The 18,817-nt window shown below is 43.4% G+C and overlaps 1 protein-coding gene across 1 annotated transcript; it reads left to right on the top strand.

The window, feature by feature from the left end:
- Positions 1-356: 356 nt before the first annotated feature.
- LOC112075506 (lysine-specific demethylase 6A) lies at positions 357-18,004 on the top strand (the record flags this gene model as incomplete). Its single annotated transcript, XM_070440935.1, has 10 exons — positions 357-562; positions 820-866; positions 982-1,056; positions 1,388-1,536; positions 3,527-3,641; positions 3,907-4,094; positions 4,444-4,585; positions 4,712-4,838; positions 8,306-8,476; positions 16,617-18,004. Coding segments are annotated over 10 exons (1,247 nt in total), but the record flags the coding sequence as incomplete, so codon positions are not given.
- Positions 18,005-18,817: the final 813 nt, after the last annotated feature.

The following is an 18,817-nucleotide window of genomic DNA, read 5'->3' on the forward strand; positions in this document are numbered from 1 at the left end:
TGTGTGTTTAAGAGGTCAGCCATAGTAGTATGATAGGTGCAGTGTAATGTGTTGTTTTACAGGGTCAGCCATAGTAGTATGATATGTGCAGTGTAATGTGTTGTTTTACAGGGTCAGTCATAGTAGTATGATAGGTGCGGTGTAATGTGTTGTTTTACAGGGTCAGACATAGTAGTATGATAGGTGCAGTGTAATACTTTTCAGCCATGCTGTCAGAAATTAGCTGATTTTTAGTGACATATTTTTTGCAGATGCAAGTTGTGAGTTTACTAAACATCACATCTCTCCACTTTCCTCTCCTTCGCTGTCTTCTCTCTCTCTCGCTCGCTCTCTCTCTCGCTCGTCCACTCTGTCAGACCTGGGTCTGTTCTCTACTAAGACCCTGGTGGAGGCTAACCCAGACCACCTGGTGGAGGTCCGGACCCAGCTGTCTCAGCCCACCGATGAGAACTGGGACCTGAGCGGCACCAGGAAGATGTGGCGCTGCCAGAGCAGCCAGTCACACACCACCATCGCCAAGTACGCCCAATACCAGGCGTCGTCCTTCCAGGAATCACTACGGGTTAGTAGAGGGAGCAGGTGAAGGATACAGACACACAGACAGACCGACACAGAGAACCATCACCATTGCAAATGCTCTCAATACAAGGCCTTGTTGATTAGAGACACACAGAGTTTTGAGCGGGGTCCTGTTCTCTGAAGGCCGTGTGTTCACTGTGCTGAGACCAACCCCTGTCAGACACTGAATATTCACATGTTCTCTCCTGACTCTGTCACTCAAACTAGACAACATAAATCTATATTGAATGTATTTCGCAGGAGGAGAAGAAGATGGAGCTGGAAGCAGAGGCAGCCAACGCAGAGAGGTAAGACGTTTCTGTCTGGCCGTCTGTCTCTGCCTCCCTGGCCGTCTGTCTCTCTCTCGGTCTGTGTGTGATATCGCTCTGCTCTGTCTAAACTACATATGCCATGATCCCGCAGTGCGCCGTGGCGGAAGAAAGGGCCCTTCAAACACATCAAGTTTGGCACCAACATCGACCTGTCTGACGATAGGAAGTAAGTGTTCCACCCAACTCTCACTGACAACATTATGTAGTTCTGTTAACGAGAGACTTTAGTTTGACAATTTTTAATGTGAGTCGATTTACCTCTTCATATAAACCAGATTATATCATGGTCCAAAACAGACTGGTTAGGGTCTACAGGTGGAGCCATCTCCAGACCGTTTGGTTGTAGAAACAGACACGGGGTATGGCCTAGGGAGAAGGGACAAGGGCTGGTTTTGGATTAGGCATTGTTATCATCATGAGGATCTCTGAGGTTGGGTGCGATGTGTGTCTGTGCAGTAGAGTTTACTGCTGACCCTTGCCCTCTGACCTCATCCAAGGTGGAAACTGCATCTGCAGGAGCTCAGTAAGCTGCCTGCGTTCGCCAGGGTGGTGTCTGCTGGCAACCTGCTCAGCCACGTAGGACACACCATCCTGGGCATGAACACTGTCCAGCTCTACATGAAGGTCCCTGGGAGCCGCACGCCTGGTACACACACACACTGTGCACTCATACACGCTGTACACACACACTGATGCACTCATACACACTGTACACACACACACACCACTGATCAATCATACACACTGCACACACACACACCACTGATGCACTTCATACACACTGTACACACACACACACTGATGCACTCATACACACTGTACACACACACACACTGATGCACTCATACACACTGTACACACACACACACTGATGCACTCATACAACTGTACACACACCACACACTGATGCACTCATACACACTGTACACACACACACACTGATGCACTCATACACACTGTACACACACACACACTGAATGCACTCCATACACACTGTACACACACACTGATGCACTCATACACACTGTACAACACACACTGATGCACTCATACACACTGTACACACACACACACTGATGCACTCATACACCACTGTACACACACACACACTGATGCACTCATACACCACTGTACACACACACTGATGCACTTCATACACACACTGTACACACACACACACACTCATACACACTGTACACACACACACACACACTGACATCATACACACTGTACAACACACACACACGCACAACACACACACCACAACACACACACCACCACACTGATGCACTTCATACACACTGTACCACACACTGTACACACACACTGATGCACTCATACACACTGTCACACACACTGAATGCACTCATACACACTGTACACACACACTGATGCACTCATACACACTGTACACACACACACACACTCATACACACTGTACACACACACACACACACACTGATGCACTCATACACACTGTACACACACACACACACACGCACACACACACACACACTGATGCACACTGATGCACACTGTACACCCACACACACACACTGATGCACTCATACACACTGTACCACACACACACACACACACACACACTGATGCACTCATACACACTGTACACACACACACACACACACAACACACACTGATGCACTCATACACACTGTACACACACACACTGATGCACTCACCACACACACACACACACACACACACACACACACACACACACACACACACACACACTGATGCACTCATACACACTGTACACACACACACACTGATGCACTCATACACACTGTGCACACACACACACACTGTATGCACACCTAAATGCAACACAAACACCAGACCTGGGTTCAAATACTTTTTCAAATATCTACGTTACTTTCACATACATTTCCAAGTAAATATTGAAATGTTATTTTTTAAGACGAGGAGTTGAATATTGGAATGTATTTAGAAATACTCAAATACACTGACTCAAATTAAGTCCCATGCATTTTAAGCCAGGTATTTGAGCATTGGGCCAGTAACCGAAAGGTCGCTGGTTTGAATACCTGAGCCGACAAGGTGAAAAACCTGTCAACGTGCACTTGAGCAAGGCACTTAAACCTAATTTGCTCTAGGGGCGCCTACTACTATGACTGACCCTGTAAAACAACACATTACACTGCACATATCATACTACTGTGGCTGACCCTGAAAACAACACATTACACTGCACCTATCGTACTACTATGGCTGACCCTGTAAAACAACACATTACACTGCACCTATCGTACTACTAGGGCTGACCCTGTAAACAACACATACACTGCACCTATCGTACTACTGTGGCTGACCCTGTAAAACAACACATTTCACTGCACCTATCATACTACTGTGGCTGACCCTGTAAAACAACACATTTCACTGCACCTATCTGTTCTATGTGACTATAAAACATAATAAAATATTTAAAGTGGTTGATTCAGGCCGCATTATTTGAAAGTACTGAAATACACAGAAAATATGTATTTAAATAACAAATAATCATATATTTGATTCCAGGTCTGACACACAATTTGTTTTTTTGTAGTCATTTTGTTTTATGCATTTTGTTTTATGAGGTATTTGTCTTTTAGGTCACCAAGAGAACAACAGCTTCTGTTCCGTGAACATCAACATCGGCCCGGGGGACTGTGAGTGGTTCTCTGTGCCCCAGCCTTACTGGGGAATCATCAACCACTTCTGTGAAAAGTACGTCAACAAAAATCTCCTGCTTCTAACTCAACACAAAGTGGATCTCCTACCTCTGTTTGTTTACAGCCAATACAATCTGAAGTCACAGACAAGTCTAACTCTGCTTTGACTATAGTGGACCTAATGCTAATAAAAGTAGAATAATTTTTTCCATATTTTCATTCATTGTCGAAATGATGTAACAATGTATTTGATTTGATCAACTGCAAGGAGTCGGCAGTATTTGTATTTCTAACATCCTGTGTGTGTCTCTCTCCTCCAGGAACAACATCAACTTCCTGATGGGTTCATGGTGGCCCAACCTGGAGGACCTGTACGAGGCAGATGTCCCTGTGTACCGCTTCATCCAGCGCCCCGGAGACCTGGTGTGGCTCAACACGGGCACCGTCCACTGGGTCCAGGCCATCGGCTGGTGCAACAACATCGCCTGGAACGTAGGACCCCTCACGGGTAAGACGGGGAGAACAAGGGGATATGCTTACTATGAACATGCATCATTTAAATATGATAGATGGATTCTGATAAGCCTTGACATTGTGAAATTGAAATGATATTGTCATTAATACCCCCTTCTACCTTCTGTCACCCTCACTTTCGCTTTATCTGTCTCTCTCGCTCTCTCTTGATCTCTCTGTCTCGCTCGCTCTCTCTCTCTTTCTGTCTCTCTTTCTGTCTCGCTCTCTCTCTCTCTTTCTGTCTCTCTCTCTTTCTGTTGCTCGCTCGCTCTCTCTTTCTTTCTGTCTCTCTCTACCTCTCACTTTCTGGCTCTCTTTCTCTCCCTCCCTCCCTCCCTCCTCAGCCTACCAGTATAAGCTGGCAGCAGAGCGATATGAATGGAATAAGCTGCAGAGCGTCAAGTCCATTGTTCCCATGATACACCTCTCCTGGAACATGGCCAGGAACATCAAAGTGTCCGACAGCAAGCTCTTCCAGATGATCAAGTGAGTCTCTCACACACACACACACACACACACACAATTCCCTTTCGCTCGCCCTCTCACTCATACACACTTGTGCTCGTGCACGCACACACACACCTAACCCCTGTGTCTCTCGGTCTCTGCTAGGTACTGTCTTCTGCGGACATTGAAGCAGTGTCAGATGGTGCGGGAGCTACTGCAGGCGTCAGGCAAGGAGCTGGTGTGGCACGGCAGGACCAGGGACGAGCCCGCACACTACTGCAGCATCTGTGAGGTACACACACACACACACACTGTCCTTGTGGGGCCCAAACAATTGATTCCCATTCAAAATCCTATTTTCCCTAAGCAGGGTTTCCGTTAGCCGGTGATGATTTAAAAAAGGAGGTATAGCTGATTATGTAAAACTGTTGCCGACCAAAACGACTGGGAGAAACAATTATCCCATTGCTAAATAATGCTTTTTATTAATTGATGGTAATACCACTTCATAGAAATACAGTTGACCGTCATGCTTATCAGTCTATTGGTTAATTTGCCTAATTTACTGGAATTAAATTGGCCTTTTTCTTTTTTTTTTTCTTCGTTAGTCACCATGTATCTTATTTGTCCAACACAACTATCACATGCGTACAGCATACAGAGTCTATTCTGAGTGGGATTTCTCCTGCTGCTCCTCAGCCGGATGTTGCTGGAGTAAAACGTGTGCTTCTCCTGCTGCTCCTCAGCTGGTTGTTGCTGGAGTAAAACATGTGCTTCTCCTGCTGCTCCTCAGCTGTTTGTTTGCTGTGGAGTAAAACATGTGTTTCTCTCTGCTGCTCTCAGCTGGTTGCTGCTGGAGTAAAACATGTGCTTCTCCTGCTGCTCCTCAGCTGGTTGCTGCTGGAGTAAAACATGTGCTCTCCTGCTGCTCCTCAGCTGGTTGCTGCTGGAGTAAACATGTGCTTTCTCCTGCTGCTCCTCAGCTGGTTGCTGCTGGAGTAAACATGTGGTTCTCCTGCTGCTCCTCAGCTGGTTGCTGCTGGTTAAAACATGTGGTTCTCCTGCTGCTCCTCAGCTGGTTGCTGCTGGAGTAAAACATGTGCTTTCTCCTGCTGCTCCTCAGCTGGTTGCTGCTGGAGTAAAACAGTGCTTCTCCTGCTGCTCCTCAGCTGGTTGCTGCTGGAGTAAAACGGTGGCTTCTCCTGCTGCTCCTCAGCTGGTTGTTGCTGGAGTAAAACATGTGCTTCTCCTGCTGCTCCTCAGCTGGTTGCTGCTGGAGTAAAACATGTGTTCTCCTGCTGCTCCTCAGCTGGTTGCTGCTGGAGTAAAAATGTGCTTCTCCTGCTGCTCCTCAGCTGGTTGTTGCTGGAGTAAAACATGTGGCTTCTCCTGCTGCTCCTCAGCTGGTTGCTGCTGGAGTAAAACATGTGCTTCTCCTGCTGCTCCTCAGCTGTTTGTGCTGGAGTAAAACATGTGTTTCTCCTGCTGCTCCTCAGCTGGTTGCTGCTGGAGTAAAACGTGTGCTTCTCTGCTGCTCCTCAGCTGGTTGCTGCTGGAGTAAAACTGTGTTCTCCTGCTGCTCCTCAGCTGGTTGCTGCTGGAGTAAAACTGTGTTCTCCTGCTGCTCCTCAGCTGGTTGTGCTGGAGTAAACACTGTGTTCTCCTGCTGCTCCTCAGCTGGTTGCTGCTGGAGTAAAACATGTGCTTCTCCTGCTGCTCCTCAGCTGGTTGCTGCTGGAGTAAAACATGTGGTTCTCCTGCTGCTCCTCAGCTGGTTGCTGCTGGAGTAAAACATGTGTTCTCCTGCTGCTCCTCAGCTGGTTGCTGCTGGGTAAAATCATGTGCTTCTCCTGCTGCTCCTCAGCTGGTTGCTGCTGGTAAAACATGTGGTTCTCCTGCTGCTCCTCAGCTGGGCTGCTGGTAAAACATGTGGTTCTCCTGCTGCTCCTCAGCTGGTTGCTGCTGGAGTAAAACATGTGGTTCTCCTGCTGCTCCTCAGCTGGTTGCTGCTGGAGTAAAAACATGTGGTTCTCCTGCTGCTCCTCTCAGCTGGTTGCTGCTGGAGTAAAACTGTGCTTCTCCTGCTGCTCCTCAGCTGGTTGCTGCTGGAGTAAAACATGTGGTTCTTCCTGCTGCTCCTCAGCTGGTTGCTGCTGAGATAAACATGTGCTTCTCCTGCTGCTCCTCAGCTGGTTGCTGCTGGAAGTAAACATGTGGCTTCTCTGCTGCTCCTCAGCTGGTTGCTGCTGGAGTAAAACATGTGTGCTTCTCTGCTGCCCTCAGCTGGTGCTGCTGGAGTAAAACATGTGCTTCTCCTGCTGCTCCTCAGCTGGTTCGTGCTGGTAAAACATGTGCTTCTCCTGCTGCTCCTCAGCTGGTTGCTGCTGGAGGTAAAACATGTGGTTTCTCTGCTGCTCCTCAGCTGGTTGCTGCTGGAGTAAAACATGTGGTTCTCCTGCTGCTCCTCAGCTGGTTGCTGCTGGAGTAAAACATGTGGCTTCTCCGCTGCTCCTCAGCTGGTTGCTGCTGGAGTAAAACATGTTGGTTCTCCTGCTGCTCCTCAGCTGGTTGCTGCTGGAGTAAAACATGTGGTTCTCCTGCTGCTCCTCAGCTGGTTGCTGCTGGAGTAAAACATGTAGTGCACGATTTAAAAAGAGCTACTATTTTTATTTCTCAACTGGTAGTTGAAGCACGCCTCCCATTCACCATTCAGGTGCAGGCAACAGGATATCAGCATTTCACCCACCACTTAACAATGTGAGCTGGAGGCAGTATGCATTTTAAAACATACTTTATTGTTTGTATCCTGACTGTTTTATTTCATGTTATGAGGCATGTCCTACCTTGCTTCAAATCCGACTATGGAAACGAGGCAATTCTTTTATGAAGATTTATAGGAGGTGCGTGAGTTTCAAGTTTGGGGAAGCATACCATTGGTTTTCATATAAACCTTATTTTGTTGTGCGGAAGCCAAAGGCACAATCCTAGTCGTATTAGCAACCCATCCTAGTTGTTACATCATCACATTACCTCTCTAAGTTTCTAACTGTTCAGATATGGAAACACTATCAGGGTGCTCTGTTCAGAAGGTTGTCATTTACCGCAAATTACATTTTTGTCAAATGTTTGACGTTTTCTTGGCTGCTTCATTACATGTGTTGCATGTTCCGTTAAGATGCATTATCATATTGTAAATGTGATTTCTATCATTCTGAGCACTATGGGTGGACACCGTAATGGCTTTATGCACCCAATGCATATGGTTCAGTAATACTTCTCAAACGGACACTAAATTAAAATCTTCCCGGGTCGCATTGTCTGGCGTCACCTTTCCCAAATGGGAACTCTGCCCCTAATTAGCGTTAGCGTAATGACTGGAAGCCTATGGGTATCTGCTAGAAAGCTTGTCAATGCTAGCAGATACCATAGACTTCCAGTCATTCCACTAACACTAGTTAGCATTGGCTAGCGAAAATACCTTCATACTGGACACAGAGGCATGCAAATTGTGGGGAAGTAACTAAAGGGCCTCGTTGCCACAATCCCGAAGTATCCATTTAACCCATAATTCTAACCCTAAACCTAACCCCTAAACCTAAAATAGCCTTTTTCCTTGTGGGGACTGGCGAAATGTCCCCTCTTGTCTGCATTTTCCTTGTTTTACTCTCCTTGTGAGGACTTCTTGTCCCCAGAAGGATAGTAAAAGCAAAAAAAACACATGTACCTCTCCTCACACACTCACTCTTGCTCTATTTCCAGGTGGAGGTGTTTGCACTACTGTTTGTAACCAGTGAGAGTAACAGCAGGAAGACGTACGTGGTGCACTGTCAGGACTGTGCCCGTAGGGGGAGCTCTAACCTGGACAGATTTGTGGTGCTGGAGCAGTACAAGATGGACGACCTCACACAGGTCTACGACCAGTTCACACTCGTAAGTCAACAAGGACACTAGTGACTATATGATGACCAGTAGGTTAACACTTGAACATCTAAAGCATTCATTTTGACTGCTTGTGAATTTAAAACCGTTTATTACTCTGCCATGCCCCCCCCCGTCTTTGACTTTTTCTATAATTGTCGTTGTTAGTGTTAATATCACAAACAGACCTGGAGTTTTAACCAGCATGCCATTTTCTGAATGGTTTTCCTCCTTCCCGACAGTAGGGCATGCTCTGCTCCTTCTCACAACAGTGGAAGGTACGGTGCCCAGTTGATACCCTGGGCTCCCGAGTGGCGCAGCGGTCTAAGGCACTGAATGTCCATGCTAGAGGCGTCACTACAGACCCTGATTCGATTCCAGGCTCTATCACAACCGGCCGTGATTGGGAGTCCCAAAGGGCGAACCTAAATTGTACCTAATTTCAGACATATAACAGATTAAATAAATGAAGAAAAAAGTATGATGGATGAGAACGGGGGAGAATGGATGAGTTGATGAGCGAGGGGACACAAACAATGCATTATTGCGTAATCACCAATTGTGACCGACCGTCTCGATTCGTTCGGTCTTATATAGTAAAATTTGAAATTGTGTTTTTTACATTCGATAAAAGTAGACTCGGAGCTCTAAAATTGTATGTCATACACTACAGTTGAGGAACGATGGGAAAGTAATTCTGCTTTGAAAGTTGATAAACTTGTAAAATCACTTTTGAGAAAATGGCATTTGTACGTTTTGGTACTACTACTGGAGAGTCCTTCTTTGTCTACACCCATTCAGCATCGTTCACACCCTCGTAAGCTTTAGCCACACCCATCTCTTTAAGAATTCACATGTGAGGCCATGTACTAAACAACCAAAGATTAAAAGACTAAAGGTTGATTTATACTACTGGTGTGTTCGTAAATTTCATCTGGAGTGCCAGAGTGTTTTCTGGGAGTTCGTAAAAGTGAGTGTTTTAACAGAGCTGGTTAGGCTGTTTTTATGTTATCCAGAGCTTTGGTGACTGCAACTGTGCTGCTGGCAACAATTTAATGATGCTTTTTTGCCAACTTTCACTGACACCGGCCATATTCAAGAGGTTGTTGAGCGTTCGTAAATGTGTCAGTTATTCTGTGCTCTAGCTAGGTAAACAATGAACCAAAACATTACTAACCTGAATGAATCTGCAGGTAGCTAACCAACCAGGTTCAATGTTAGCTAGCTAACATTAGGCTATAATTAGCAATGCAAATGGCCTTGAGATACGAAATATATTACTACACAGATCATACATGTAACATTAGCTAGCAAGCCAGACAGCTTTAACAGTACACTTAAAGTTTAAATGAAAGCGACAAAATTAGAAACGTGTAATATCTGAAAATGTAGCTAGCTAAACTATTTTACCTGTATACATGGATGGACACTTCTCACTCGCTGTCACGGATTCCACATAGTTTGAAGATGTAATCCGGAGACGGGTGATTTATACAACAGCCTTCTGTGTGTTCTCTTTTCGACTCCGTCTGCATATTTGCAATCAAAACGGCAGAATTTCCTGCATTTCCTTAGCTGTCATACTCTAATTCCACTGATTTCAAAACTCGGTCCACCAGACAGTGGAGAGCAACATTGATGCAGTTCTACTATGTGATATCTTTAAAAAAAAGCCGCATTAGATAGGATTACCTACACATACTGACCAGCTAATATTATAGACAGGATTACCTACACATACTGACCAGCTCCTATTATAGACAGGATTACCTACACATACTGATCCAGCTAATATTATAGACAGGATTACCTACACATACTGACCAGCTCTATTATAGACAGGATTACCTACACATACTGACCAGCTCCTATTATAGCAGGATTACCTACACATACTGACCAGCTCATATTATAGACAGGATTACCTACACATACTGACCAGCTAATATTATAGACAGGATTACCTACACATACTGACCAGCTCTTATTATAGACAGGATTACCTACACATACTGACCAGCTAATATTTATACAGGATTACCTACACATACTGACCAGCTCCTATTATAGACAGGATTACCTACACATACTGACCAGCTATATTATAGACAGGATTACCTACACATACTGACCAGCTCCTATTATAGACAGGATTACCTACACATACTGACCAGCTATATTATATACAGGATTACCTACACATACTGACCAGCTCCTATTATAGACAGGATTACCTACACATACTGACCAGCTAATATTATAGACAGGATTACCTACACATACTGACCAGCTCCTATTATAGACAGGATTACCTACACATACTGACCAGCTCCTATTATAGACAGGATTACCTACACATACTGACAGCTAATATTATAGACAGGATTACCTACACATACTGACCAGCTAATTTATAGACAGGATTACCTACACATACTGACCAGCTCTTATTATAGACAGGATTACCTACACATACTGACCAGCTAATATTATAGACAGGATTACCTACACATACTGACCAGCTCTATTATAGACAGGATTACCTACACATACTGACCAGCTAATTTATGACAGGATTACCTACACATACTGACCAGCTCTATTATAGACAGGATTACCTACACATACTGACCAGCTAATATTATATACAGGTTACCTACACTACTGACCAGCTCCTATTATAGACAGGATTACCTAACATACTGACCAGCTAATAATAAGACAGATTACCTACACATACTGACCAGCTCCTATTATAGACAGGATTACCTACACATACTGACCAGCTTCTATTATAGACAGGATTACTAACATACTGACCAGCTAATATTATAGACAGGATTACCTACACATACTGACCAGCTAATATTATAGACAGGATTACCTACACATACTGACCAGCTAATATTATAGACAGAAGCTTGCTACATGGCAGACCAATCCGAACTCATCTCTCGGTATGTTCAGCCCACTCATTATCTCTGCCAATCATGGCTCGCGGGAAGGTTGCCGACTTTTTACATGGCTAAACCAACTAGGTTCATAATTTTAACAATTGTATTTGTATTTACAGATGGCATACAAGTTTGTTATTAAGGCACATCAAAGTTCACATATTCCAGAAGGTATTTCTGGCAACAAAAAAAATAAAAATACATTTTTTAAGTAGGTTAAATGGCTCTCCTGTGACGCGCAACATACGCCTAGTTTCCTGAAACGAGTCATATTTGTGAATGAAGAACAGGGAGGGACATTCTTTTGTATTGGTATATTCTAATTATTATCTCAACATTTTATCTACACAATGTCAGTAGTTTTCAGTCTACTCTGACTTACTTGAAGTACACAGTGAGAGTGTGCGTAATTTGCAATGGCAAGAAGACCAAGATGCTGCTACAAGATATTAATAAAAATGTCAAGAGTACTATTATTCAGTAGTCACTATTATTCTAAATTGTAGAAAATAGTTTTAAAAAATCAAGAAAAACCCTTGAATGAGTAGGTGTCCAAATTTTTGACTGGTACTGTATAATCATACATAGATAGTTTTCAGACCCCTTCCCTTTTTTCACATTTTGTTACGTTACAACCTTATTCTAAAATTAATTAATTTAATGTTTTCCCTCTTCAACGTACACAATACCCCATAATCACGAAGCGAAAACTGGTTTTTAGATTTTTTTTGCAAATATATTACAAATAAAAAACAGACTTTATTTACTTAACTTCTCTAGGGTATGTGGGACGGTAGCGTCCCACCTCGTCAACAGCCAGTGAAACTGCAGGGCGCCAAATTCAAAACAGAAATCACATAATTTAAATTCCTCAAACATACAAGTATTTTACACCATTTTAAAGCTACACTTGTTGTAAATCCAGCCAAAGTGGCCGATTTCAAAATGGTTTTACGACGAAAGCACACCAAACGATTATGTWAGGTATGAGCCAAGTCACAGAAAAAGACAGCCATTTTTTCAGCCAAAGAGAGCAGTAACAAAAAGCAGAAATAGAGATAAAATGAATCACTAACCTTTGATGATCTTCATCAGATGACACTCATAGGACTTCATGTTACACAATACATGTATGTTTTGTTCGGTAAAGTTCATATTTATATAAAAAAAATCAGAGTTTAGGCGGGACGCTACTGTCTCACTTGGCAAAAAGCCTGAGAAAATGCAGAGCGCCATATTCAAATTAATTACTATGAAAATTACTATAAAATCAAACTTTCATTAAATCACAGTTGAAAGATACCAAATTAAAGCTACACTGGTTGTGAATCCAGCCAACATGTCAGAATTCAAATAGGCTTTTCGGTGAAAGCATACGATGCTATTTTCTGAGGATAGCACCATTGTAAACCAAGAGAGATATGCATATTCCAACCCTGCAGGCACGACACAAAACGCAGAAATAAAAAATATAATTCATGCCTTTCCTTTGATGAGCTTCTGTTGTTGGCTCTCCAATATGTCCCATAAACATCACAAATGGTCCTTTTGTTCGATTAATTCCGTCGATATATATCCAAAATGTCAATTTATTTGGCGCGTTTGATCCAGAAAAATACTCCAACTTGCTCAAACGTGACGACAAAATATCGCAAAGGTTACCTGTAAACTTTGCCCAAAAATTTCAAACTACTTTTGTAATACAACTTTAGGTATTTTTTAATTTTAATAATCGATCAATTTGAAGACGGGATAATCTGTGTTCAATACAGGATTAAAACCAACCGTAGCATGCCTTCTGGTCATGCGCTTCTATCTCACAGGACACCTAGAGTGACTCGAATTCAAGATGGCCGTATTTCTTCATTACACAACTGAATAACCTCAACCAATTTCTATAGACTGTTGACATCCAGTGGAAGCCGTAGGAACTGAAAGCAAGTCGCTTAGCAATCTTGTTTACATAGTCCACTCTAGGTCGGAACCGTCCAGGTTGGTGATGCTAGTCGGGCGGGTGCGGGCAGTGAACGGTTGAAAAGCATGCATTTGGTTTTACTAGCGTTTAAGAGCAGTTGGAGGCCACGGAAGGAGTGTTGTATGGCATTGAAGCTCGTTTGGAGGTTAGTTAGCACAGTGTCCAAGGAAGGGCCAGAAGTATACAGAATGGTGTCGTCTGCGTAGAGGTGGGTCAGGCAGTCATTAGAAAAACCAAGGCTATTGAGTCTGCCGATAAGAATACGGTGATTGACAAAGTCGAAAGCCTTGGCCAGGTCGATGAAGACGGCTGCACAGTACTGTCTTTTATCGATGGCGGTTATGATATCGTTCAGTACCTGTGGAACGGTCGTTAAGACACTAACAGCTTACAGACGGTAGGCAATTAAGGTCACAGTTATGAAAACTTAGGACACTAAAGAGGCCTTTCTACTGATTCTGAAAAACACCAAAAGGAAGATGCCCAGGGTCCCTGCTCATCTGCGTGAACGTGCCTTAGGCATGCTGCAAGGAGCCATGAGGACTGCAGATGTGGCCAGGGCAATAAATTGCAATGTCCGTACAGTGAGACGCCTAAGACAGGGAGACAGGACGGACAGCTGATCGTCCTCGCAGTGGCAGACCACGTGTAACAACACCTGCACAGGATCAATACATCCGAACATCACACCTGAGGGACCGGTACAGGATGGCAACAAAAACTGCCCGAGTTACACCAGGAACGCACAATCCCTCCATCAGTGCTCAGACTGTCCGCAATAGGCTGAGAGAGGCTGGACTGAGGGCTTGTAGGCCTGTTGTAAGGCAGGTCCTCAGCAGACATCACCGGCAACAACGTCGTCTATGGGCACAAACCCACCGTCGCTGGACCAGACAGGACTGTCAAAAAGTGCTCTTCACTGACGAGTCGCGGTTTTGTCTCATCAGGGGTGATGGTTGGATTCACGTTTATTGTTGAAGGAATGAGTGTTACACCGAGGCCTGTACTCTGGAGCGGGATCGAGGTGGAGGGTCCGTCATGGTCTGGGGCGGTGTGTCACAGCATCATCAGACTGAGCTTTTTGTCATTGCAGGCGATCTCAATGCTGTGCGTTACAGGGAAGACATCCTCCTCCCTTATGTGGTACCCTTCCTGTAGGCTCATCCTGACATGCCCCTGCAGCATGACAATGCCACCAGCCATACTGCTTGTTCTGTGCGTGATTTCCTGCAAGACAGGAATGTCGGTGTTCTGCCATGGCCAGCGAAGAGCCCCGAGCCCCGTGAGTGCCAGGGCCACCCCCCCCTCCCCCAGAAATGCCTGGGAACTTGCTGGTGCCTTGGTGGAAGAGTGGGGTAACATCTCACAGCAAGAACTGGCAAATCTGGTGCAGTCCATGAGGAGGAGATACACTGCTGTACTTACTTACTTCTTGCGGATCATTGAGACGCTACCGTCCCACCTGGCCAACATCCGGTGAAATTGCAGAGCGCCAAATTCAAATTACAGAAATCGTAATATTAAACATTCATGAAAATATGTGTCATACATCATTTAAAAGCTTAACTTCTTGTTAATCCAGCCGCTTTGTCAGATTTCAAAAAGGCTTTACGGCGAAAGCACACCATGCGATTATCTGAGGACAGCGCCCCGCAACAAAAGCATTACATAAATTTTCCAACCAAGCAGATGCGTCACGAAAGTCAGAAATAGCGATAAAATAAAACACTGACCTTTGAAGATCTTCATCTCGTTGCAATCACAAGGTTCCAGCTATATAACAATTAAGTTTCAATGGCGCGCTTGACTCAGTAAATCACCGGTTTCCCTCGTTAAAAATGCATACAAATGAATCCCGTAAACTTCTTCTAAACAAGTGAAACAACGTTCCTAATCAATCCTCAGGTACCCTATTATGTAAATAAAAGATAAAATTTAAGACAGAGAATAGCGGAGATAAATAACGAAGTATGCACACTCACCGGAACGCGCTACAAACACTACAGCCAAAATGGGAGCAACTTAGAAAAACTACAAATTCTAGCTAATTCTTCAAAAAACAAGCCTGAAACTCTTTCTAAAGACTTTTAAAATCTAGTGGAAGCCCTAGGAACTGCAATCTTGTAGGACTTCCTTTTAATATTCCCATTTCCAGCCATTGTAATCAGATGTGAGCTGGGGGGGGGGTGGAATTCTGGATGCATTGTCCTCGGGTTTTCGCCTGCCATATCAGTTATGTTATATACAGACAATATTTTAACATTTTTGGAAACTTTAGTGTGTTTTCTATCCAAAACTACCAATTATATGCATATCCTAGCTTCTGGGCCTGAGTAACTGCCTACTTTGGGAACCTCATTCATCCAAACTTCTGAATACTGCCCCCTAGCACGAAGAAGTTACTGCTGCTGGTGACCACACCAGATACTGACTGTTACTTTTGATCCCCCCCCCCCTTTGTTCAGGGACACATTATTCAATTTCTGTGGAACTTGTTCAATTTATTTCTCAGTTGTTGAATCTTGTTATGTTCATACAAATATTTACACATGTTAAGTTTGCTGAAAAAAACGCAGTTGACAGTGAGAGGACGTTTCTTTTTTAGTTTAGTTACTGTCCCAAGAATGGAGGTTTAAACAAGTGGAAAAATGGACACTGAAAACAGGATATTGACAAGCCAGATGCAGACGGAAATGGGCATTATGCAAGGAGCCAACATTCACTTCACTAAGCTATCATTCTTCCTTGCATAATTACTGCAGTCACTTCCACATGGTGTCAATAAGTGAGCACCCCTTAAAAAGCATTACCTCTACACATGGTCTCAATACGTGGGTACCCCTAAAAAGCATTACCCTACACATGGTCTCAATACGTGGGTACCCCTTAAAAAGCATTACCCTACACATGGTGTCAATACGTGGGCACCCCTTAAAAGCATTACCCTACACATGGTGTCAATACTTGGGCACCCCTTAAAAGCATTACCCTACACATGGTGTCAATACGTGGGCACCCCTTAAAAGCATTACCCTACACATGGTGGCATTCACAGTAGTATGTCTACACACTAGTGAGTCAAAATTCATATTAGTTCAAGTAAGAGTCTGAGCATGCACATTTTTTTTATTTTTTAAAGGTACTAGCTTGTTCATTAGTAAGTCTTTAACCAGTTTACATGAATCTCATCTCTCTCTCATCCCTATCTCATTCTCCTCCACAGGCTCCTCCTCTGCCATCATTGTCTTGACAGTACATCTTGTTGTTCTGAGGACAATAAGAATCCATGCTGGACTCCCAGAACCCACCGGAAGCCCCTTTTCTGATATTCAGGAAGTGAGCCAGCAGTCCTCCACTGCTTTTTGTAGTATTCCACAAGGCAGCTGGGTGAAAAGCTGTGTGTCTATGCAACCTGCCCAGAGTGGTGAGGTGTCTCCTCCTAGAGGACTGGAGGGGGAGGGCATTACTCCTGCCTCCACCACCAGCCGTGGTGGAAAAAGTACCCCATTGTCATACTTGAGTAGAAGTAAAGATACCTTAATAGAAAATGACTCAAGTAAAAGTGAAAGTCACCCAGTAAAATACTACTTGAGTAAAAGTCTAAAACTATATTGTTTTAAATATACATCAGTATCAAAAGTACATGTAATTGCTAAAATATACTTAATCAAAAGTAAAAGTACAAGTATAAATAATTACACATTCTTATATTAGGCAAAGCAGACGGACACATTTTATAATTTTTTTCATTTACAGATAGCCAGGGGCACACTCCAACACTCAGATATCATTAACAAATGACGCATTTGTGGTTAGTGAGTCTGCCAGATCAGAGGCAGTAGGGATGACCAGGGATGTTCTCTTGATAAGTGTGTGAATTAGACCATTTTCCTGTCCTGCTAAGCTTTCAAGTGTAACGAGTACTTTTGGGTGTCAGGGAAAATGTATGGAGTAAAAAGTACATTTTCTTTAGAAATGTAGTGAAGTAAAAGTTGTCAAAAAATATAAATGTAAAGTACAGATAATCCCAAAAAAACTACTTAATTGCTGTCTGGCACAATAGCTGACAAAACTGATGACCGCATTTCTTTTGTATATATTTAGTTAAAACTGGCAACAACATCACACACAAAGACTACTGACTTGATACACGTTTCCCTTTATTAATTCTGTTTGTGGGCTGATACAAACGTTCTCTGAGTTGGTGTCCCCCCCTTGAGTCTACGTCATAGAATCGCTGGTCTTTTGTATGTTAGTACATAGAAGTTGTCTTTGGGCAAGAAAATAAGAAAAAAACATTGTTAAAGTAATATATATTTTTACTGCCTTTGTTATTTTGGAACCATATGGTTTGGTTCAGTAGGTAAAATAGTATTCTAATGAGAGAAATATTAACAGCCAAGTCACCAAGAGACTTTTATTGAATAAACTTTTTTTTTTCTAATCTTGTAAATTTACACTATTTATAAAATGTATATTTATTGCTTGAAAATATTTGTTGATCGAATGCTGTAATTTTTTCCCCAGATTACCTGCCATTTAAAGGATTTGTCATTTTATACACAACCCTTCCTATGTTTTCTATATGAATAAAACTGCTTTAGCAATGCATTTTTCCAGGATTCCTTGAATGGTTTTATTGTTTGAGTCATTAAACAGAAGTTGTCTTTATTTACATCTGGAACTTCTCTCGTGTTTCTTCTCTAGTTTCTTCTCTCCTCTGATGCACAGAGCTGCTGACCGCTTCACTACCTGATAGTAGCTAGCCGAGGTCAGCTACTGACGCTTCACTACCTGATAGTAGCTACCACGGTCAGCTGCTGACCGCTTCACTACCTGATAGTAGCTAGCCAAGGTCAGCTACTGACCGCTTCACTACCTGATAGTAGCTAGCCGAGGTCAGCTGCTGACCGCTTCACTACTGATAGTAGCTAGCCGAGGTCAGCTACTGACCGCTTCACTACCTGATAGTAACTAGCCAAGGTCCAGTTGTGCAGTGGTGGGTATACCCACTTCGTTTTGTCGGCATTGAGTATACTCCTTAATCCCACGATGTGTATCAAAGTAGTGTAGTGGAGGTATACGCAATGTCAATTAATAAGGCTGATGGAACAGATCAGAACGTTTAGCTTATAGTGTTGATAAACTGCTTCTTCACATTTTAAGCACAGCAATGTGCACAAGGTGGTAGGCCTACTCGCAAATGCACACCACACATGCGAGCAGTTTCGTGGACAGAGATGGAAATACTCCATTAGGAATTTAGAAAGAGGGGAGATCTAAAGATGCAAAACTACATTTGGGTTGCTAATATAACTAGGATAAAGCTTTTGGCTGCTAGACTATGAAAGAAAGTTGATTTGAAAACCAAAAGAACAGGAGAGAGCATATGAGGAAGTATTTTTTTTAAATAATTGCTCCGCA

This window comes from Salvelinus sp. IW2-2015, unplaced genomic scaffold (genome assembly GCF_002910315.2).
Source record: "Salvelinus sp. IW2-2015 unplaced genomic scaffold, ASM291031v2 Un_scaffold3206, whole genome shotgun sequence".
In the NCBI taxonomy this organism is placed as follows: domain Eukaryota; kingdom Metazoa; phylum Chordata; class Actinopteri; order Salmoniformes; family Salmonidae; genus Salvelinus; species Salvelinus sp. IW2-2015.